General features: G+C 36.4%; 1 protein-coding gene across 4 annotated transcripts in view; it reads right to left on the bottom strand.

Annotated features, from left to right (window-relative positions):
- The window catches only part of PPP3CC (protein phosphatase 3 catalytic subunit gamma), a 97,786-nt gene that overhangs the window by 32,387 nt on the left and 39,890 nt on the right, over positions 1-25,509 (bottom strand). For all 4 annotated transcript variants that reach the window (XM_021699023.2, XM_044912840.1, XM_021699024.2 and 1 more), the window contains exons 2-5: positions 23,972-24,169; positions 23,514-23,638; positions 11,000-11,111; positions 1,197-1,342 (exon numbers count right to left, since the gene is read on the bottom strand). In XM_021699023.2, the coding sequence (XP_021554698.1) occupies positions 1,197-1,342; positions 11,000-11,111; positions 23,514-23,638; positions 23,972-24,169 (581 nt within the window). The remainder of the gene's footprint in view (positions 1-1,196; positions 1,343-10,999; positions 11,112-23,513; positions 23,639-23,971; positions 24,170-25,509) is intronic.

The raw sequence follows: 25,509 nt of genomic DNA, 5'->3' as shown, positions 1-25,509 counted from the left end.
TTGGTTAGTAGCATAAAAACCAAGGCAAAACCAGTAACTAAGATAGCTGAGGACTTCTACTAAGTGAAAGGGGAGGTTTTTAATACAAGTGATTCAGAATTGCAAAATTCAAGACTTAACAATGTAAAAGAGAAATTCTGGTTATTTTAAAGACCATAAGGCAGCAGAAATGTAGGCATACCCTCTCACCCTGAGGAGAGTAACTTTAATTCAGAGAAAAGTTTTATAAACAGAAAAATCTTTAATTTCAGTATCTACATGAGACAAGTAGAATACAAAGGTAGAGAAAAGATGATAACGTAGAACAACAGACGTGAAAAAAGATTGATCATCTCTATAGAAAATCCTGAAAATAATAATCACCAACTCACACAGTGTAGCAATTAAACTCTATCATCTAAAATGTCAAAGTCAGGGCGCCTGGGTGGCTCAGTTGGTTAAGCGACTGCCTTCGGCTCAGGTCATGATCTTGGAGTCCCTGGATGGAGTCCCACATTGGGCTCCCTGCTCAGCAGGGAGTCTGCTTCTCCCTCTGACCCTCCCCCCTCTCATGTGCTCTGTCTCTTTCTCTCTCTCTCAAATAAATAAATAAAATCTTTAAAAAATAAAATAAAAAATGTCAAAGTCAATGAATTTCAGAGCTGGAAGTCCTCAGACCATCCATTCTAACTTTCTCATTTCTCAGAGAAGAAAATGTGATTAAGGGGTGCCTGGGTGGCTCAGTTGTTGAGCGTCTGCCTTCAGCTCAGGTCATGATCCCGGGGTCCTGGGATCGAGGCCCGCACTGGGCTCCCTGCTCTGCCGGAAGCCTGCTTCTCTCTCTCCCACTTCCCCCTGCTTGTGTTCCCTTTCTCACTGTCTCTCTCTATGTCAAATAAATAAAATCTTAAAAAAAAAAAAAAAGAAAATGTGATTAAGTTAAGTGGTTTGGTCAAGGTTACACAATTCATTGCAGGACAGGGATGAAAGGTGAAAGTACAGATTTCATTAAAATTTACAGGAATTTTCTGGAAGATATTTAGCAAAATGTTAACAGTGGTTGTCTCCCAATAATGAGACCACAGGTGATTTCCACTTTCTTACTTCTGATTATCTGTATTTAAAAATTTTCAGCAATAGAGGCATATTAGTTGACTACAGTAAAAAATAAAACTAAAAATACATATACTCCATGAGACTACTGAGAGATTACTTACTTTCTTAATGTCATCTAAACTAGTAATTTCAGGTGACATCCCTCCATGTACACACAGAAACTGCTGGTTTAAGAGGGCAGCAAGAGGAAGACAGTCAAATGTTTCCATACACGCATCATACACCTGTTCAGAATATTTGATTCGACCTATCAAAAAAAGAAAAACAGTCAAAGGAAGAAAAGCTAAAATTTATCATATATGAAAAAGGATATTGGACAGAAAATTATGAAGCTACTTCAAAGCCATTTATTTCAGGCAAATTTGAAAACAATCATCTTTATAAAAATATTCTTGAAAAGTTGTGGATAAAAGGTAAACAAAATCTCCTCTAAAGACAAATGTGACGCTGGATTAACTTTCTAGCTCTGTTGCCTTCGAAACCTGATAAGGTGAATGTCAGCTGTGTTATTAGGCAACATTGCTTATGTTAAAAATTACTCAATTACCTGGTAGCTATAGCTTTGTACTCCTGAGTGCAATGACTCAAGGTAGGTCCCTGTGGGATCCTGGAATCTATACCAATAAAGCTTTTACAGGCAATATTGGCAATTGTGCTACCTGAGGCTTCTAAGCCACAGTGGCTCCCTGATCTGCCCAACATGGGTAGTTTCCCTGCACCTGAACTGTGACTTGGACGGGGAGAGGGAGGCAGAAAACCTTCGGACTGCTATACCCACTCCCATGAGGACTACTCCACTGAAAAGGGATGCCTGGAGCTGCAGCCATGTCTGGACTGTATCCTTCTAAGTAGATAAATGCCAATATGGCCCATGGTAATCTTGTAAGCCTGAATATTTTGTTCCGACTAAAAGACTCCCCGGGGGGTACTGAAGATATATAAATGGAAACTGAAGTTTTAAGAGTAATCAAGAAAATATCAATACTCTTTTGCTATGATTTTTAAGATCTTTTAGCAAATTTTGTTCCAATTCCATTTTATATAAAAATGTTCATCTCTGGGGCACCTAGGTGGCTCAATCAGTTAAATGTCTGCCTTCGGCTCAGGTCATGACCTCAGGATTCTGGGATCCAGTCCTACATCGGGCTCCCTGCTCAGCAGGGAGTCTGCTTTTCCCTCTCACTCTCCCTCTGTCTGTCTCTCTCAAATAAATAAATAAAAATAAATGTTCATCTTTATGAATTGTATTTTGGGGTTAAAGAACAAGGAAACATTCCAGTGGGCAGAGGGTGGGGTCTCCACAATTATCCAGAAAGAATCTGTCATGAAGTAAGAGATGGAAAGCTGAAGATGGTTTTAGTTTAAAAAGAAAGGGAATATTTTCTTCTTCCTTGGCCTTGGATTTCAGAAAGTCAAGCCTGGAGGTGCCTGTTGGTAGAGAAGGCCAGAGGTCGTAAAGGCAGGCAGCCCTACAGAACTATGAGCTCCTTCTCTTCCAAAATTCTGTGAAGATGAGACAAGCCTACAGGACCTAGAGAACAAAGCCACAGCAAGTGAATCAGATTATCTAGTTGATAATTATTTCTGTGTTTACTTCCCTTGTAATTTCCAAGCTTTTAGAAAAGATGTGTTTAAGGATCAGAACCTGGTCTTGGCAAGGCTTTGGAGAATAAAGTGAAGGGTAATGGTCCAGATTCGGGCCAGAGTACAGAACATGGACGGCAGAAATGTCTGGAGAGACATTCCTAAAGGGTAGGTATAGATGAAGGGAACCATATCTGAGTTATAAGACTTTACATTCCTGAATGTGAGGATCTCTTTATTGCCAAGATTTGAGGGCATTAAGGGAGTCTGTGGGTTCCTCTAAAAACTTCAGAGCATTTTGTATTACCGTGACCGCAGTTAAGATCATCTATTTCACAACATATGCTAACTCTATTAGGACAACCAAGTTAATAAGAGCCATGCCTTATGCATCTTTGCATCTCCTTACAATTACAACCTTATATTCTGCTTTTTATTTGAACACTATAAATTTTGGCTATTGCAAAAGTAGATCCATATTGGCCATAAAGTCTATATGAGGAAAAAAGTAAAAAACAAAAGCAAAAACAAAAACCCAACTCCTTTTGTTTGTGGCCAGTGATTAACTTTTTCTCCTGAAAATCCTTGGAGCCAGAGTTCCCTCTGTTGCCAATGTCAATAAAAAATTCCTCTGTAAGAGTCTTTAGCTTAGATATAGGAAGGAGTTTTGTTTTGTTTTTTTAATTCAAGTATAATTGACATGCAATGTCATATTAGTTTCAGTACAATATATTGATTCAACAATGGATTGTGTATACATTACGTATTGTTCACCATAAGTGTAGTTACCATCCTTACCATATAGTTATTACAATACTATTGACTATATACCCTATGTCATACTTTTCATCCTTGTGACTTATTTATTTTCTAATTGGAAGTTTGTGCCTTTTAAGCACCTTAACCCATTTAGTCCATTCTCCCACCTGTTTCCCCTCCAGCAACCGTATTTGTTCTACGTATTTGAGTCTGTTTCTGTTTTTGTTTTGTTTTTCAGATTCCACATATAAGTGAAATCATATGGTATTTGTCTTTCTCTGACTTATCTCACTTAATATAATATATCCCCTGGGTCTATCCATGTTATAACGAACAGCAAGAGTTTTCATTCATTTTATGGCTGAGTAACATTGCTGTTTGGGGGGTGGCTAGGTGGTTCAGTCGGTTAAGTGGCGTCGACTCTTGATTTGGGCTCAGGTCATGATCCTCAGTGGACAGCCTGCTTCTCCCTCCCACTCTGCCCCTCCTCCCCACCCCACCCCCCGCTCGTGCTCTATCTCAAATAAAATCTTTAAAAAAAATTAAAAAGAGAGAAAGAGAGAAACCAAGAAACAGACTCTTACCTATAGAGAACAAACTGATGGTTACTAGAGGAGAGGTGAGTGGGGGGATGGGTGAAATAGGTGATGGGGATTAAAAGTACACTTATCATGATGAGCACTGAGTAATGCATAGAATTGTTGAATCACTATATTGTACATCTGGAACTAATATAACACTACGTGTTAACTATACTGGAATTAAAATAAAAAAATTCATAAAATTTTTAAAAAACCAGGAGGTTATGAATCAAGCTAAGCATAAAGAAGGCTCAGTTGTTAAGCATCTGCCTTCGGCTCAGGTCATGATCCCAGGGTCCTGGGATCAAGTCCCGCTTCGGGCTCTCTGCTCAGCGGGAAGCCTGCTTCTCCCTCTCCCACTCCCCCTGCTTGTGTTCCCTCTCTTGCTGTGTCTGTCAAATAAATAAATAAAATCTTAAAAAAAAAAAAAAAAGAAGTTAATGTTATATTAACACATGACCAAAATAGTTTACAAAATTTTTATTTTCTTGAAGTATATGAATAGGTATATAAATACCAACATATTTACTTTCTGAGGGGTTAGGCTGAAGATATCTATATTCTTCCTTGACTTAGTTTATCTGTATTTTCTCTGATGAATTATATAACTTTGTATAGTAATATTTATTATATTAGCTTTATTATTGAAATTTGTTGAAGGCTCACAATGTATCTGTGCCATCAGTGAGTTAAGTGTTCCCCACAGCATGGTGATCAAGAGAATGGAGTCTGGAACCTGACTGCCTGGATCTGAAGCTTGGCTTACTAGCTGTGATACTCAGCACAAATTGCTTAGCTCTCTGTGCTTTGATTTCCTCATCTATAAAATGGGCATAATGACAATACATACCTATATTACAAGGATGCTGTGAAGATTAAATGAATTCATATATGTAAAATGCTTTGAATAACGTCTGGCACACAGTAGGTACTATGTGTTAACTAATGAAATTACCTTATTTTATCTTCACAGAAACCCTATAAGTACTGTTACTATCTCCATTAAAAAGCTGAAGAAATTGGGCCTACTTGCCTGAAGTCACAAGCTAGTAAGTGGCAAGACTGAAAATTGAACCTGTTCATGCTCTTAATACCATGCAATTCTCCTCCCAATCATTATTTCAAATTAAATATTTAATAGGAGAATCTAAAGAGCCAAATATATAATTCCCAAAGGTTAAATTAGCTGACTCAGTGTTTTATTTTCATGAGAAATTTTAAGCTTTATCCCATAAAACAATAATTTCCATAACAAAGGAAAATGTACCTCAATCACAGGATCACACTGATGATACAAGTTCTAACCAGTATCAGTAATGCAACATTAACAAAACAGAATTTCAACAATATTCTTTAAAGGTAATTTTGAGAGTCAACACTATTTGCTAGAAACCATGACCTGGTCTAGCCACTGATTATATACTTATCTTCATTTACATTTGCTTTCATTATTAAAAAAAAAAATACATTTACATGGTTCAAAATACAAAAGCTGTAAAAAGTTATACAGGTCTACAAACCCCTACTCCTCCCACCCACCCCCTGCAGCCACCAGTATTACTAGTTTTCTGGAGGTCTTTACAAAGATACCCTATGCATACACATGCAGATATGTACATTTATTCTCTTTTCAAAACATCCTTTTGTTTTTTACCTAAATGGTAGCATATATACACTGTTTTACATTTGCTTTTTGTACTTAACATATGTTGGAGATCATGCCACATCTTTATATGAAGAGCTTTGTAATTAATTTTTTACGTCTACACAGTAGTTCACTTTATGGATATACCACAATCTAACCACACTAATCTCTTACTACTACAAATAATACTGTAGGCATTAATACGACAAGCAATACTTATTTTTAAAAAATAAACCTGTCATAACAATACTGTTTTCATTAGCAAAATTACAGGAGTTTCCAGAACCTGTCAGTAAGCTATTTAATTAAACATCAAAAAATGGCTCATGGAAACAATTAATTTACTTTAGAAATTTGGACCCAGAGCTATGGGATGGAATCATAAAAGTACTAGGTTTACTTTCCAAGTATACAACAGTAAAGCAATGTTTTTGCAAAGATAAATGATATGTCAAAAGTTAACTGTTCTATTTTTCTTTGCTATCATATTATCTCTGGGTTTGAAAGGAATATTAAAAATAACTATAATGTAAAGCAATTTAAGAATTTATGTAAAAAAGGGGCACCTGGGTGGCTCAGTTCGTTAAGCAACTGCCTTCGGCTCGGGTAATGATCCCGGGGTCCTGGGACTGAGCCCCGCATCGGGGTCCTTGCTCAGTGGGGAGCCTGCTTCTCCCTCTCCCTGCTACTCTACCTGCTTGTGCTCTCTCTCTGTCAAATGAATAAATAAAAAAATCTTTTTTTAAAAAAAGAATTTATGTAAAAAAAAGAACAACCTCCACCTGCCACCCTTAGAAATAGTCACAAGACTGCAGCTGCACAATCTGGAATGAAGCATCACTTAGCAGTAATTGTAAGGTGCTGATTCTAAAAGCCACGGTGGCCCTTGAAGAGAGATCAGCTTAACAGTGAAAACATCCATGCAAAGCAGCACACGTGCTCTTTGCTCATAAGAATAAAATGTGAAATTGTATTTCTGTGCTTGTTCCAAGATTTATTCACATTTCAGATGCAGCATTAGAATGAAACAGGAGTATCTCTGAAGAAAAAAAGAAAGAAACCTGGTTTAACAAATTAAAACATGTGAAAAGCAAATAAAAACCTAAGATAAGCAATTCTGTGCAAATGAAACCCTTAAAATGTTTCCCAGAACCTATTGTTCCATCTTCTAAAAATAGTCTGAACCAATTTTTACTAGTCAAAAAAGAAACTCTGAGAAAACAGAGGAAGAACTGAATAAAAATGTTACCTAAAAAAACCTGACCTTTAATGCACAACAGAGGCATCCATAGGCAGCTTTCTTATGACTTATTTACTGCTAAATACTGATTGTTCCAGGGCCTTTGTCAACTGCTTGATATGCATTATTTAATTTTCCTAGGTAAAGAAAAGGAAGTGTAATGAGTAATATCCCCATATTTGCCTTATAAAAACAATGCAAAATATTTCCAATTTTTAAACTATTTCATGAAGTGGTTCTCAGATGACAAATAGTAGATACTTTCCAAGCCTCTGGAGCAGTTGTTCTAAACCAGCATCATGCAGCACAATTATTCTGGGGTGCTTTAAAAAGCCTCTTAAATGCTTGGGGTCCATTCAGGTGATTTTGAAGTTACCAGTTTAAAAATTTATTATAATAGGAGTACATGGTGGTGATAAAAGATAACTGCAGCAGTACCACAGGAAGATATAAAATTAAAAGTACAAGTCCTGCTGACCCAACTCCCCACAGGTAATTACTGTTTTCAATTTTCTGCACATTATATATTTTTAATTTACAAAGGAGATCATATTATACATGTTCTGCAAATGGCTTCTATCACCTAACCAAGTATTTGAACATCTCTCCATATTAGTACATCTAGGCCCACCTTGATCTTTCAACAGCTGCCTAGTATTCCATTTTTGAAAATGTATTAATACATTTTTTAAATGTATTATTTAAGCAGTCCCTTTTTGATATTTAAATTATCTTTTTTCTTTGTTTTCTTTTTTTGCTATTACAATTAACACTATAATTGTTATCATACATCCTTATACATCTATATCCTATTGTCTTTTTGCAAGAATACAGAATGGTAAGCAGAATTCTAAAATGACCAGCAATGACCTACAGCATTGTATAATCTATGCCCACTTTCAGTGGGTGGAATTTGTGAATATGTTGAGCCTCCCATGATTATATATCGTTAGGGCAAAAGGGAGATTCTTCTAGGTGGGCCCAAACCTAATCAGGTGAGCCTTTGAAAAGCAAAGGGTTTTCCCCAGCTGGCTGATCAGGGAAGAGGAAGGCAGAGAGGTGCATTTGGGCTGCCTGGAAGAAAGCAAACATGGATACTGTGAACTGCCTGTGGGAGCAAAGAACTGCAAGCAATCTCTGGAAGCTGAGGGCAGTCCCTAGCCAACAGCTAGCAGGAAAACAATGAACATTAACCCTAAGGTCATAAGGGCTGCCAATAACTGGTAAGCTTAGAAAAGACCCCAAGCTCCAGGTGAGAGCTGCAGCCTTGGTGACACCTGGATTTCAGCTCAGGGAGACCCTGAGCAGAGAATTCAGCCACACTCTGCCTGGACTTCTGACCTATAGTAACTGTGAGATAATAAATGTATTGTTTCAAACAGCTAAATTTGTGGTGATTTGTTATATAGCATTAAAAACCGTATATAACCTGCATGAAAATTCCTAGAAGCAGCCAAATGGCTGGGTCAAAAATTTTTACAGACATTCCAAAATTGCTCTTGAAATACCTTATACCAATTTAAACACTCACCAACAGATCTAATTTTTTTTTTAATTTCCTGCATATTACCTACTGATTTGAACGGTTCATTCTAAGTCCCAAGGGCTGAAATGATCTGTATCTTGCCCACTTGTAGCTGACTGTTCTGCCAGTGGAATTTTTTTAAGTGTTCATACTCTAAAATTTTTTGTAATAAAAACGACCTTTCCTTTCAGGATCTAATAGGAGAAAGGCTGTTATTACAACTGCCAACTCCAGTGTAGGAAGCTACAATAACAAGAGTTACTATCAGCATATGGAACACTATCAAGTTGTAATCTACCTATAAGTAAAGGGATTTGGGGGAGAAGGATTGGATAAACTCTTGAGCCTCAGAAAACAAATTTAAAAGTTGTTTTTTTCAACTTTGAATATTCTTTTGGGAATAAAACTTTAAATATTTTATGATATATTCCTCCAAGATAATAATCTGAAGAGAAATCTGAATAGGACACAAAGTAAAATCCATGATCAAACCATCAATTACATGACATTAAAGCATTTGTATATATTCAGTATTATTTGGAGAAAGAGGTAGATTTTAGAGCCAGACAATACCCAAGAATTTATTTATTTTTTAAAGATTTTATTTATTTATTTGATAGAGAGTGGGAGAGTAAGAGAAAGCATAAGGAAGGGGAGGAGCAGGGGGAGAGGGAGAAGGAGTCTCCCCACTGAGCAGACAGCCTGATTCAGGACTCAATCCCAAGACCCTGGGATCATGACCTGAGCCGAAGGCAGACGCTTAACTGACTGAGCCACCCAGATGCCCCAACAATACCCAAGAATTTAGTTGAGCTTCCTTATTTTATAAAGAATACGGTAACATTTTAGAAATCAAAGGTTAAAATTTTGTGGGTTTTATTTCAATATTTTCCTTCCACTTTATATAAAAAGACAAAAATTCCTTAAAGTATGAATTGATACATAATTTTTTTAGAGGGCTAGTTAGAGTATGTATCAAAAGCCTTTAAAATGTTCATGCCCTCTGACTTAGTAATTGTCTTCTGAGAATTTGTGCCAAATTACAAATCCTAGATGATCATTCATTCAACAAATTAATTCAACCAATATTTTTAAGCATCTCCTATGAGTTATTAGATACTGTTCTAGAAAAACAACAGTGGATAAAACATGTCCCTGCTGTCATGGAACTTAAATTATGGTAAGAGAGAAAAATAAACAAACGTATTTTTAAAATATAAATATCTATATAAAAACATAAAAATTTAAGGTGTTGTTAGATTTTTTTTTTTTTTTTAAAGCAGGGTATGAGAGTAAAATGATGAGACATTTAATTTAGAAAAAGCAACCAAGGAAGAAAGTCTCTCAGACGATATGAATGAAGTAAGGATGTAGATCTTACGAACGGATAGCTATGTGGGAAACACTAAGTGCAAATGCCCTGGGGTAAGTTCTCTCAAACAAGCCCAATACATTACCATCACATTGAATGTTAAGTAAGAGCCAATTGTAGGTACCTAGATTCTGGTCAAAGAAATCTGTGAGGGTTTTTTTTTTTAAAGATTTTATTTAGTTATTTGACATAGTGAGAGTGAGCACAAGCAGGAGGAGCAGCAGAGGGAGAAGCAGACTCCCTGCCAAGCAAGGAGCCCAATGCGGAACTCGATCCCAGGACCCTGGGGTCATGACCTGAGCTGAAGGCAGACGCCTAACCGACTGAGCCACCCAGGCATCCCTTTGTGAGGTTTTTTGTTTGTTTGTTTGTTTTTCAAACAGCAACATTCTGACTTTCAAAAATTTTACCTTTAATAATAAGCTTTTTTACTATTACAGTATTATTTATAGTTGGAAACAGAAATGTCATACAGTTATTACTAAATTGGCTACATGATAGTGCATTCATAAGATGGGATACTTTAAAAATATTAAAATAACATTTTAAAATCATGTTCAAAAATATTTAACGGTACAGAAAAATGTTATTACATAAAGTGAAAAGAGCAATTTATTAAGCAGTGCATATAATAGCCCAATTTTATTTTGAAAATATGTACAGATATATATGCATTTGAACTATTTCATGATAGGCTTTTTTTTTTCCCCTTCTTTTTTTCTTTTCTTCTTTTTTCCTGATAGACTTTTACATATACAGAAAAGAAGACTCTCTCAAATAGTGAGATAATAGTTATTTTTAAGTGATGTGACTATGGACAACTTTTTTTTTTTTTTGACAACTTTTATCTTCTTTGAACTTTTCTATGTTTTCAAATACCCCAAATGTATTACTTTAATATACAAAGGGGGAAACCACAATAGTTATTTTCAGAATAAATGTCTTAAAAGGTAGAATCTTGGTTCTTACCAGAAAATAAACAACAGGAAGCATTTGAGTTCCATTAGTTTCTTTTCTGTTTATGTTTGATTCATTGTGGGACTGACAACAGGGTAACTAAAAAAGTAATGGAAGTGCCTGGCTGGCTCAGTCAGTAGAGCATATGACTCTTGATCTCAGAGCTATAAGTTTAAGCCCCACATTAGGGGCAGAGTTTACTTTAAAAAAAAAAAAGTTCCGGAAAAGTGATTATACTTACATTCCTGTTTGAAGGTGAAATATTCTGTAAGATGTCTGCATTCATGATTTCCTCGAAGCAAAAACACTGTTTTGGGATGATTAATCTTTAAACTCCATAAAAACAGCACACACTGTAAGACATATATAAGGATAAATTTTTATATGTGACCATGATAACACATAAAGACAATTTATAGGAATTCAAATGACTTGCTATAATGCCATATCTCATTGCTATTCCCAATTGAAATATGAAACCTTCTAGCTTTTTGAATGTGACATGCTGTTGCCCTAGAATCTGACAGACAGTAAGGAGGCTTCATACATACCTCTCCTTAATTTTTATTCCCATGTTCTATCCAAATATCTAGCACTCTGTGACAAAGCCACCCACATATATACACACATACCCCTTAGTTCTAAAGTCTGTTTTATTTAATAAAGAAACACCAGAGACATTTCCACTAAAATAAGGAACGAGGCAAGGATATCCACTATCTATTCAACACTGTACTAGAGGTATTAACTAATTGAATTAGACAAGAGAAATTAATTAGAGGTTTAAGAATGGGTAAAGGGGGCCCGTGGGTGGCTCAGTCGTTAAGTGTCTGCCTTCGGCTCAGGTCAGGATCCCAGGGTCCTGGGATCGAGCCCCACATCGGGCTCCCTGCTCCGTGGGAAACCTGCTTCTCCCTCTCCCACTCCCCCTGCTTGTGTTCCCTCTCTCGCTCTGTCTCTCTGTCAATTAAATAAAATCTTTAAAAAAAAAAAAAGAAAATGATATAATAATAGTATATCTGAAAAACCCTAGGAAAAAAAAATCAATGATAAAACTAACTCAAATAATAAAAGAACTCAGTAAAATGGCAGGATATAAAATTAATATTCAAAATCAATAGCCTTCATATGCACAAACAATAAATAGGACACATGGTAGAGAAAACTCCATTTATAGTAGCATCAAAGAAGATTAAGCATATAGGAATAAATTTAGAAAGAAATGTGCAAAATTAATACCAAGAAAAATTTAAAACCCTCCTGAAAGACACAAAAGTAGGCAAGAACAAATGGAAAAACACTCCTTGTTCTTAGATAGGATGATTCAGCATTAGTTCTTCCTAATTTATAAAATCATTGCAATTCCAATAAAAATACCAACAAGCTATTTTATGGAGTTAGACAAGTTGATACTAAAATTTCTATGGAAAAATAAACATGCAAGAACAGCCAAGAAAAAAACACTGAAAAAAGAGAACTATATGGGGAGGGGGAACTAGTCCTACTAGACATTAAAAGATACTATAAAGCTTCTATAATTAAAACAGTAGTACTGGCACATACATAGATAAATATACCAGTGGAATAAACTAGTCCAGAAATTAATTCAAGTACATACAGAATTTTGGTATATAAGAAAGGTAGCATCCTAAATCACTAGGAGTAATGATGGACTTCCTTTTTTTTCTTAAGATTTTATTTATTTATTTGAGAGAGAGAGTGCACACAAGCAGCGGAAGGGGCAGAGGGACAAGCCAACTCCCTACCGAGCAGGGAGCCCAATGTGGGGCTCCACACTGTCCCACAATCCCATGACCCTGAGAGCATGACCAGAGCTGAGGTCAGATGCTTAACTGACTGAGCCACTAGGTGCTCCTAATGATGGGCTTTTTTTTTTTTAAGATTTTATTTATTTATTTGACACACAGAGAGAGAGAGCACAAGTAGACAGAGCAGCAGGCAGAAGGAGAGGGAGAAGCAGGCTCCCCACTGAGCAGGGAGCCCGATGTGGGGCTTGATCCCAGAACCCTGAGATCATGACCTGAGCCAAAGGCAGCCACTTAACCGACTGAGTCACCCAGGCACCCCAATGATGGACTTCTTAATAAATGTCTCTGGGACAACTGGTGCCATTTCAAAAAAAATCAGATCCATAACCTACATAACACATAATAAATGACAAATGAACAAGGGAGCTAACTGTATCAAAATGAAACCATGTTAAGTTCTGTAAGAAAGAATAGTGAGGAGTGCCGGGGTGGTTCAGTCGGTTAAGCATGCCTGCCTTCGACTCAGGTCATGATCTCCAGGTCCTGGGATCAAGCCCCACATCAGGCTCCCTGCTCAGCGGGGAGCCTGCTTCTCTCTCTCTCTCTCTCCCTCTGCCCCTCCCCACCGCTCAGTCTCTCTCCCTCTCTCAAATAAATAAAATCTTTTTTAAAAAAAGATGGATAAATTTGACTATATACAAATAATTTGTACAGTAAAAAAATTTGGCAAAAACTGATAAAACTACATATTCATTTAACTTTTGATCTACCCTGAAGATACACCTCCAACAATAAGAAAATCATATGCACAAAGTTGCAGTATTGCTTCTAACAGCAAAATTTTGGAAACAACCTTAACGACCATACATAGGACAGAAGGTTGAGCAAATTATGACACACTCACACAATAAAGTACCATAAAGCTATGGAAAAAAAAAAAAAGAGAGAGAAAGATCTCTATAAACTGACTGGAACAATTTTCAGAATATACTGTGAAGTGAAAAAAGCAAAGTGCAAAAGAGTATGCTACTGTTTCTGTAATAAAGAAGGGAAGTAAGAAATACACATGTATTTACTCATTTGTGCAGAAGAAATATAGGAAGGATAAATGAGAAACTAAAGTTACCTACAATGGGCACAAAGGAAAGGGGTGGAAAGAAGGGGGCACCGGGAACAGTTAAGGGGGGTTGAGGAGGGAGCAATACTTCTCAAAGGATAACCTTTTGGATAGCTTTGACTTCTAGAACAACAGTAATGTTTTACACGTGCCCCTCAAAATAAATAATTAAATCAACCAGCATGTGAAAGAAACCCCAAATAGAATACCAACAGTAATAAACCTAACTGTATTATAAATAGATAACAAAGCAACAAAGAAGGGTATGGGGAAAAAAGAACTAACCCAAGTAACTTTGGAAAATAGCATTTTGACTGCACACTACAAGGCTAAAGACATAGAGAAATGTACACAAACACAATATGTTTTCACAGTATGAATTGGCTGTTACATATGTATTTTATGGGTATAATAGGATTGAACAGACAAGTGAATGTATTGTAGATAATGGGAGTAGGAAAGGAGGAAGACTAGACTGAATCTTGTGATGTTGGACTGGAATCAAAACTTACTCTTTTTAGGGTATATACAGATAGATACAGAAACAAATAAAAATGTGGGTACATGTGCAGGTTAGTATGCTTATATATATTTCCTAGCTCCTGCTGAGAGGGCCTACGACCTCAAAATCACTATGTGTATTGGGGCGCCTGGGTGGCTCAGTCATTGAGCGTCTGTCTTCGGCTCAGGTCATGAGCCCAGGGTCCTGGGATCAAGCCCCACATCGGGCTCCCTGCTCTGTGGGAAGCCTGCTTCTCCCTCTCCCACTTACCCTGCTTGTGTTCCCTCTGTCGCTGTGTCTCTCTCTGTCAAATAAATAAAATCTTTAAAAAAAAAAAAAAATCACTATGTGTATTGATTTTGGGACTACAAATCAATTTTAGCAGGAAAGTATATATGCAAATACAGAACCTGCAAATAATGATCGATCATATATACTAATCATAAAATATACATATCTCACACACAGTCTCAAAACACAAGCAACAATTGACAGGACTATGGTAAGAATCAGATAATCAATAACTGTAGTTGGCAATTTTGACACACTCAAAAGTAACTCCTAGTTCAAGCAGACAAAAATAATGAGAGTTACAGGGAACAGTTCAACAGAGAATGCATTATTTTCAAGTATATACAAGATAGCCACAAAGGGGCATATGGCTGGCTCAGCTGGTAGAACATGCAACTCTTGATCTTGGGGTTGTGAGTTCAAGCCCCATGTTGGGTATAGAGATTACTTAAAAAAAAAAGTCACAAAAATCTACCAGGTACCTCATCAGAAAGGGAGTCTCAAAAAATTCCAAGGAATGAATATCATTCAGGTTATGGTCTCTAATTAAATTAAATAGAATCAGTAACAAAATACTAACACTAAAAAAAAAAAAATCCCACATGACTGGAAACAAAAAACATACTACTTCATTGTCCTAGGGTTAAAGAGAATTCTTAAAATAGAAAATACTAAATGATAATAAAAACCATACATATCAAAATCTGTGGGACCCAGATAAAGCAGCACTTAAAGGGCAATACACATTGACAAGTACATTTACTTTTTAAAAACAGATATGGAAATATGCTTGTAAATGCCTAATCTTTATCTTAAACGTCATACAGAAACTCCTAACAGTGATTGTAAGAGTGGAATGGCTAACATATGAGACGCTCGATTTCATTAGTAATTGGAGAAATACCAATTGAAACAATAACATACTATTTTAAACCCATCATTTGGTAAATATTAGAAAATGAGATAAAACCAAGTTCTGGAGAGAGGGCTGTAAGGAAATATGAACTCTTAGGTGCTACAGGTAGGCATATAGATGGGTACAGCTATGCTGAAGAGGAACCTGTGATTGTCAGTTCAAGAATGAAGATAATATACCCTTTTCCTTGGCAATTCCACTCTTGTTCATAAACCACAGAGAAACTAAAACATGGGAACATCAGTGGATTTATATAAGAATATTCATCATAGCAACGTTCACTATAGAAAGAAACTGCAGGCAACCTAGGTGTCCAACGTTGAGAATAAATAACTAAAATGTCATAGATGTATACTCTGGAATACTATACAGCAGGCAGAAAGTAATGACTGAGAGGCAGCAACCTGGATGGATCTTAAAAACATCATGATAAGTGAAAACATCCAAATCAACAGAAACAAAGCTACAGCAGTGGTTCTCAGTGTGGTCACATTCATCTGAAATGTGGTACACGGGCATCACTTGGCAACTTTTCAGAAATAGAGATTTTCAGACTCTATCTCAGATCTAGTGAATCAGAAATTCTGGGGTAGGGCACCTGGGTGGCTCAGTTGGTTAAGCGACTGCCTTCGGCTCAGGTCATGATCCTGGAGTCCCGGGATCGGGCTCCCTGCTCTGCAGGGAGTCTGCTTCTTCCTCTGACCCTCCCCGCCCCCATGCGTGCGCACGCACTCTCTCTCTCTCAAATAAATAAATAAAATCTTAAAAAAAAAAATTCTGGGGTGGGGCCCAGCAATCTGTTTTTGAGCAACTGCTCCAGGAAATTATGATGCATGCTAAAGTTTGAGGACCACTGAATAGCACCATAATACTTATGTAAAATTAAAATACTTTATCCACCAAAACCTTACATATTAAAAAACTAATGTAATGTATTATATGTATTCTGAGGTACTAAACATAACAGAAACATATATAATGGCAAGAGGGAGAAAAAAATAGAGTTCACAGATAAGAAAAAAAATTAGAGACGGACTTTGCAATGACTAGTAATAAATGTGTCATGACCTGAAGAGCTTGATTAATTCAACTGGGATTTTCCCACCTCCCAAAAAAGACTTTAAAATTCAAAATCCAGGTGCTTCTCAATAAGCCTAATCTAAGTCACCAACATCTCCTGCCCATGCTTACTGGATTAGATTCCTAACTGGCCTCCCTGTACCCACTCTTAGGCTTCCATTCAGTTTATCAAAAAATAGCCAGAGTAACTGTTTTGTTTTGTTTGTTTTAGAGAGGGAGGGGGAGGGGCAGAAGGAGAGAGAGAATCTTAAGCAGGCTCCATACCCCACAGGAGCCTGACATGGGGCTCAGCTGGATCTCATAACCCTGAGATCATGACCTGAGCCGAAATCAAGAGTCAGATGCTTAACCAAATGACCCACCCCAGGTGCCCTCCGAGTGACTGTTTTAAAACATAAATGTGAATATGTCATTCCCTAGCTCAAAACAAACAATCTCCAATAGCTTCCTACCACATTCAGAATAACACCCAAACTCCTTACTACGGTTTGTAAGGCCTGACATCATCTAACCCCTGCCTATCTCTCTGATACATCGCCTACAACTTCCCCTTACTCATTATTCTGTCTAGCCAAACTGGGCTTGTTACTATTCATGGACTGCATTAGGCTTGCTTCAACCTCAGAGCTTTTATACTTGATATGTCCTCTGCTGGAATGTACTCACCCCTCCCCCACCCCCCACCACAGAGGCATGGCTCATTCTCTCAGGTCATTCAAGTTTCTATTCACAGGTTACCTCCTCCTCAAATCAGCCTTCCCTAATCTCCATCTAAATTAGCTAACCTTGACGCTCTTTTAGCCCCTTACCCTGATTTGATTTTCACAGGCATAAACAAATACACGATGCTGTCCCTTTCAATAGAAAATACAGTATAGGACTTGGCTTTGCTTGTTCATCTCCATCCCCAGAATTTAACAGTATTTCTCAACAGAAGTACTACTGGCAATTTGAAAAACATGATTCTTTGTTGCTTAGGAGTTTCCTGCCTATTGGATGATGTGTATTTCCCTGGATCCAGCTCATTAAATATCAGTAGGATCTCTCAAGTATTGTGACAAACTATTCATTCATAATTATGTGTACATCTGCAGTATTTCTCAAAAATGGAACTGCTGGATCAAAATATACGTACATTTCGAGACAGACACTGCAAAACAAACATGAAACTTAAATATGCAGACACTGGGCGCCTGGGTGGCTCAGTTGGTTGAGCGACTGCCTTCGGCTCAGGTCATGATCCCGGGGTCCTGGGATCGAGTCCCGCATTGGGCTCCCTGCTCTGTGGGGAGCCTGCTTCTCCCTCTCCCACTCCCCCTGCTTGTGTTCCCTCTCTCGCTGTGTCTCTCTCTGTCAAATAAATAAATAAAATCTTTAAAAAAAAAAAAATATGCAGACACATACAGATAGACTTTTTTCTTTTTTTTGGTTGACTTTTGTTTTTGATGTATCAACTTGCACAGAATATTCCAAAGAAAAAGTACAGTAAATTCTAAATGAAATAAGTCAGGCTGAGAAAAACAAATACCATATGATTTCACTTATGTGTGGAATCTAACACAAAGCACAGGAATAAATAAACAAACATACAAAAAGCAGAATCAGACCTATAAGTACAGAGAACAAACCGATGGTTGCCAGAGGGGAGGTGGGGGGGGGACTGACAAAATGGGTGAAAGGGAGTAGGAGGTATAGGCTTCTAGTTATGGAATGAATAAGTCACAGAAATAAGAGATACAGCATAGGGAACAGTCAATGGTATTGTAATAGCCCTGTATGGTAGCTACACTTGTGGTGAGCATAGCATAACATAAACTTGTTGAATCACTATGTTGTACACCTGAAACTAATATAACATTGTGTATTAACTATACTCAAAAAAAGGACATTAAATTCATATATAAACTTAGAAAGCACTTTCTCTTTTTTCTCTATTACATTTCCCAGCCAAGAACATGATATATCTTTTGATTTATCTAGGTCTTTGTTTCTGACTCCTGAAAAGACTCACCTTTTTGAAGTAATGAGATATATAAAAGCACAATTCATATCCATACTTCAGTGTAATTTGGTTGATATACTTCTTGGCCTCTAATCTCAAGTTTTATTTCCTTATATATCAGGATGCAATTGCACAATTATCTGTACAATTCAATTATAGGCTCATGATTATCAGATCTGTTCAGACACTCAAAACTCACTTTTTATTTCTGTGAACAGAATTTGTACTCCACTTCAACAATCCTTTCTGTATGTCAACAATTATTCATTAGTTGTCAACATGTCAACACATCAACAATTGATCATTGGATAACATCTATAATCCCTAGACATCTGATAACATTTTCTCTTTGGTGATGCCTGTACATGTAGTATAACATATCCTATGATGAAAAGGTTCCCTTTAACCCTTTCTCTTACTGTAAAATCAATTAAAAGAAACTAAATTTAGCTTCCCCGACCTCAGAGCAAGTAGTTTATAATATATACAAACGAAGAAGGAACAACAAAAAGCTCAGGAATAAGTGAAACTTTACTATTGTGTTTTATCAGTGACATCTGGATCAGTCCCTGGTGTACTAATCAAAGCCCACATTGCTTCAGGAAAGATCAATGCTTGCTCTGGGCATGAAAAAAATCATCATGTCTTGATTTTCTCATATAGGCTCAAGGAAAGAGAAGTTATTAAGTATAGAAAGAAAATAAAGTGAAATAAGGTTCTGTAAAAACAACTAGGCCAAATGTATCAAAAGTCTTTAAAATATTCAGTCTCTCATCCACTTCTTTTACTTATAAGAATCTGACCTAAGGAAATATTAGAAATGCTATTAAAAATGTATTCAGAAAGATATTAATTGCAGCAATATGCAGAATGGAAATAACTAGAAAAGGACCACTTGTGATACAAGTGATAAATATCCAATTAACTATTGCTTAAGCCCTAAAGACCTTTTAAGTATCTTATGAAGAAACAAGAAGTCTGGAGGTAAGATGTCCAGGTTTAGTGTACCAGCTCAGTATTGTCACCAGGAAACAATGTCCTCTCTGCCTCTTTGATCTGTAATTCACAGGAGGTTTGCTTTTCATCCTTAGCACCTCCTCAGGGTCACAAAATGGCTGCTACAGTACACACACCCACATTTGAAATGACATAGTGAAATAGGGGCTCAAAAGCTTTCACCTTGCAAGAGTCTTTTCATCTGGAAACAAATGTTCCAAAGTGCATGTGTGTGCATGCACATTCACATCAAAAAAGCTCACACCAATGAGAATTCATTCCCTGAGGCTGGGTTAAGGGCCTCCCTTCCTGAAATCAAAGGTTCTCTCTGAACCCCCAATCTAATTTATCTGAACAAAATAGGGATTTTGATAGTAAGGAAGGAGAGAAAAGATGGACAACAAGCAGTACCTGCTACAAACCTAATTATCCAACAATAGGAGAATGGTGAAGTAAATTATGGTATTTTTACCATTAACCACAATTTTGGAGAAATTTTTGTAACAGAGAAAAGTGCTTTCAATACAATGCTGAGTGGGGGGGGAAAAAGACTACAAAAAGGAAAGGTACAAAATGATTTCAATTTTCTTTAAAAAAGATATATGCAAATGTAAAAGAAGAAAAAAGACTGCAAGAAAATACAAGATGTTGGGGCGCCTCACTGGCTTAGTCAGTGGAGCATGCAACTCTTGGTCTCAGGGTTGTGAGTTCGAGCCCCACATTGGGTGTAGAGATTACTTTAAAAAAATTAAAAATCTTAAAAAAAAAAAAAGAAAATACAAGATGTTAACACTGATTATACCTGACTTATAAAAGTTTTTGTTTTCTTAGATTCTACATTTCCCAATTTTTCTACAAAAATGAACTATTTACAACAACAACAAAATGTAATAAGGACTCTATTACCTATTTTCATTCATTTGACAAAAACATACTCATGCTTATCAAGGACACTGATAAAAAAATTGCTCAAGTATATACTTGTATCATGTTGGACTAAGCTGTTGCCTACAGAAGTTTATAAACTTAGTAGTTTATAAGTGACTTCCAACTAAGACTACATATACCCTGATGTTTAGTTTAAAATTGGTATAAAACAGCATTGTCACTTTAAAGTTTTGATCCATTTATCTCTTAAGCTATTCCAGAAAAACCCTTTAAGTTAGTGAAACATCAAATAAGAAGATAAAGCCAAATATAAACTATGATTTATTAACATCCACTCATTCGGCAAATACTGATTTTGAGTGTCTCCTATGTGTCAGGCACTATGCTAGGTCCTAATATGAAGAATACTGCAGAAAATTAAGTCAACACTTTTGTACTATACTGAAAGTTCTGTTCCTAAGTGCATCTTTTCTAATAGACTGTCAGCTCCTATAGAAAGCATAAATCTTTTTTTAAAGATTTATTCATTATTTATTTTAGAGAGAGAGTATGTGAGCATGGGGGGGGAGTGCAGGGGATGGAGGGGCAGAGGGAAAGACAGAATCCCAAACATACTCCCCACTGAGCATGCAGCCACTCAGGGCTCGATCTCATGACCCTGAGACCATGACCTGAGCGGAAATCAAGAGTCGGACGCTTAACTGACTGAGCCACCCAGATGCCCTGAAAGCATGAATCTTAAAAAGAAAACAAACAAAAAATAGAAAGCATGAATCTTATTCATTATTTTATCCTCAGAGCCTACCATAAAGTCGGCAATCAGGAAACATTTGTTGATGAGTAAGGAAAAAATACATTAACAGAAAATATTCTGAATATAGTATATGTGTACAAAAATCATGGATTTTTTCAGTGTGTGCTTGATTGAATATACTGATGCATTGAAACTATCTGTAAATGTGTGAGTTAACAATCCGAAGATGATTTGGTACAATATTATCTTTTTAAGAAGTTGTTTCATTAAATATAATGTCAAATTAAAAATTCAGTAAGTTCTGTATTTTCTTCATCCTCTAAAACGTCTTCATGCTAAAAAATACACAAAAAAGTAAATATTCAATGTGTCTTTCAAACATCCATACATTTGACTGGCTACTGAAACATGATGTGAACAGGAATTAGGAAGCTTTTCTTTTTTAGGCTATGTTTGCTTCCCTTTTTATTTTATTTATTGAACTATAGTTGATATACAATATTATATTAGTTTCTGGTGTACAACATAGTGATTCAACAATTCTATACAATATGCAATGCTCACCACAATAAATGTAGTTATTACCTGTCACCTACAAAGTTATTACAGTACTATTGACTATATTTTCTGTGATGTACATTTCATCCCTGTGACTTATTTATCTTACAACTGGAACTCTGTACCTCTTAATCCTCTCTACCTATTTTATGCAACTCCCTACATCCTGCCCCCTCTGGCAACCACCGGGTTGTTCTCTGTGTTTATAAGTCCACTTCTGTTTTGTTTGTTCATTTGTTTTGTTTTGTAGATTCCACATATAAGTGAAATCATATAGTATTTATCTTTGTCTTATTTCACTTAGCATAATATCCTCTAGGTCCATCCATGTTATTGCAAAGGACCACATTTCATTCTCTTTTATGTCAGAGTAATATTCTATTATATCCAGTATATATGTATACAGACCACACTTTCTTTATCCATTCATCTACTGATGGACACTTAGGTTACTTGGAATAGAGAAACATTTCAATGATACAGTCTGCAGGTATCATCTCCACCCATCCAAGTACCTACTTAGAGACCTTGGAAATTTACTGAGCAGCAGGGAAACATGATTATTTTCTTAGCTTCTACCACTAATTTTTGTCCTCATAGATGACACTAAATTACTTTGAGGCACTGGCAGGTAACACTGAACTTTTCTGATCCATGAATTTAGACAACCCATCTAACTAAAGAGGACAACCCATTTCTCTTGTATATTTTTCTGCAGCTATAGAACTGCTGCTTCTTTGAATGAGCACTAGGTAAGATAGCTGACTTGGATCTAGGAGTGATGCTGCACAAACAATAAACCTTTAACCACCAGAAACACACTAAGTACAGTGAGACTATCACACAATGAGGGAGAACCAGAACTCAAGACTACAAGAACATCATGCAGACTCAATTTCTCATCTCATGCTTATTCTGGGCACATTATAAATTTAATTACCTGCACTATTCAAAAGTTACTTCTCTTTTATTTGCCAAGCATGTGTAGCTAAATCAATGGACATTAAATATGAACGTGCTTTGGTTCCACTGTACTCAAGTCTTTGCATTAGGTTCTAAAATAGTTTTATCTTTTATACACAGTAGTTTACACTTTAATTCTTTTTGTAAAGATTTATTTATTTATTTGAGAGAGAGAGCAGTGGGAGGAGCAAAGGGAGAGGGAGAGAGAGAACCCCAAGCAGGCTCTATACCCAGTATGGAGCCCAACATGGGGCTTGACCTCACAACCCTGAGATCATGACCTGAGCCGAAATCAAGATTTGGGATGCTTAACCAACAGAGCCACCCAGGTGCCCCTACTTTGTTTTAATTATAATCATTTTTTCTCATCATTCAATTTTCAAAATATATTTAATTGTGAGTTTCCATTAAATTCATTAACTTTAATCATTTTTTTCTTTAATGAACATTTGTTAACTGCTTACTATGTGCAATAATATAAAAAATTATTCCTACAATATGCTAAATGCCTGCTTATTTAGCATTGGAAGTTAATCTAAAAGCAAATTGTAGCCCAGCAACTTATGGTTTTATAATGAAGATCTGCTAATTCAAACCCTGTTTAGGGTGAATAGCAATTTATGTCATTTACACACAGCCTATACATTATCTTCAGAGGAAAGGTTGGTAAGCATTTAACTTATCTGCAAAGCTGGGTTAATATAGCTTTCTATATGTCTACTACATATAGAAGCTACAAGAAGGAATAGATCTTTCTTATACAAATGAAAACATTTCTCTAACACTTTAATACTGAAAGTAATGAAGTTTACAAATTCTGCCAGTGTTCTCATTTTAATTTCTTCTGCTGAAGAATGGAAAGCAAATTTCTAAAAAAAAGACAATATGATCGTTCCAATGTATCCAGTTTAATTTTTACCTCTATACTGAAATAGCCTCTGTCCACATAGTCACCCAGAAAGAGGTAGCGTGTGTTACTAGGTGATCCTCCAACTTCAAACAATTTCATCAGGTCAAAGAACTGTCCATGAATGTCACCACACACTAGGGAAAAAAGGACACATGGTGAGATGAAAAATATGTCTTAAAGAGAAAGGGCAGTACACCAATAAGATATCAGTTTAACTTTTAACTTAAATCACGTTAGCTTTTGACTGGAATGTTCTGTAATTGTGGTCAATCAATCAATACTGAATAGTCCTACTGTAAATATTAGGTATTTTAAATTGTATTTCTTTGATGAACAACAAATATACTGAATAATCCAAGACTATCTCATAATTCCTGGAAAAATTATCACATATCTTAGTTGGTTATCTGTAATCATTTTTCAAATTAGCTCAAATCTAAGCACCACTGTGCAATTACTTCTCATACCTGTGATTGGTGCATCTACTTCTATCATAGTCTTCTCTTGTCTCAGGATGGCAGCCCCATCATTGATTATCTTTAAGGCTACTTCCTCTTCCAGTCGCCCTTCCTTCACCAAATGGTTTTTCAAAACATCAACTTTAGGTTTCCCATTCTCAAATACTTCCTTCAAAGTAAGCCGTTGGGTTGGAGGAAAGGGAACAGCTAGAAGGAGAGAAAAAGTAATTTAAAATACTTAAACGTATAGAGAACCATGAACCCATTTCTTCTATGTAACAAATTAAACCTAATATATCACTATGATTCCATATCCACAGCACCAGAACTATGTGGGGAAAGAAATCAAAGACACTATATGTTATAGATGATAGATTCTAATTTTTAAAAAGGCCACAGTTAAAGTCAAAGTTATTTAAAAGATGTATGTGAATGTGTGTATGTATGAATTATAATGTTTTACATATAAACATGAAAGACTTGAAGCTGATTCAGAAAATAAACTAAAAGACCAGGGACTAGATGATATGATGATATGAGTATCTTTTATCTATGGAAAAGGTGTTAAAAATGAAACTGTGGTTAAAATGAAGGGAAAGAAATCACAACACTAAAGGGCACTTAGTTTTCCATGGAACTGACATAATGGAACTGTGTTTTCGAAGTCTGACTTTGGCTCCTGATCAGAGGAATCATAGTTGTATACTTTATTATTAAAAGGTAGTTGCGGGGGCGCCTGGGTGGCTCAGTCGGTTAAGCATCTGCCTTTGGCTCAGGTCATGATCTCAGGGTCCTGGAATCGAGCCCCACCTCAGGCTCCCTGCTCAGCGGGGAGTTCTGCTTCTCCCTCTGCCTGCCGCTCCCCTTACTTGTGCTCTTGCTGTCTCTGTCAAATAAATAAATAAAATCTTTAAAAAAAAAGGTAGTTGCTTAAAATATTACTGATAACAAGCACACTACTAACTGAATGGAGCTGTTCCTGAGAATTACTTGCTACAGTAACACAGCATAAACTAGAAGAGAACAGATAAGGAAGGTCTAGTGTGTTTTCTAATCTGGAAATGCTAAAAACTAGTTTATGCTTGATATAAAGTTCATGTAATATTATGGTGAACTACCAACTTTAACAGAAAAAATCTTTTTGACCTTTTAAAATTGGTCATCACCTCATTTACTTACTTTATAATGTAGTCTACTTTAGATTATCTATGATCTAACATCCACAAGCCTATAAATTATACATTTTATTTTTTTTAAAGATTTTATTTATTCATTTGACAGAGAGAGACAAAGCGAGAGAAGGAACACAAGCAGGGGGAGTGGGAGAGGGAGAAGCAGGCTTCCCACTGAGCAGGGAGTCCGATGTGGGGCTTGATCCCAGGACCCTGGGATCATGACCTGAGCCGAAGGCAGATACCTAACGACTGAGCCACTCAGGTGCCCCAGAAGGGTTCATTTTAATTTGTGATTTTTTTTTTAAAGATTTTATTTATTTATTTGAGAGAGAGAATGAGATAGAGACCATGAGAGGGGGGAGGGTCAGAGAG

The sequence above is a fragment of the Neomonachus schauinslandi genome, chromosome 2, assembly GCF_002201575.2.
Source record: "Neomonachus schauinslandi chromosome 2, ASM220157v2, whole genome shotgun sequence".
Taxonomy (NCBI): domain Eukaryota; kingdom Metazoa; phylum Chordata; class Mammalia; order Carnivora; family Phocidae; genus Neomonachus; species Neomonachus schauinslandi.
The sequence above is the reverse complement of the archived record's forward strand: the minus strand, read 5'-3'. Positions and strand labels throughout refer to the sequence as shown.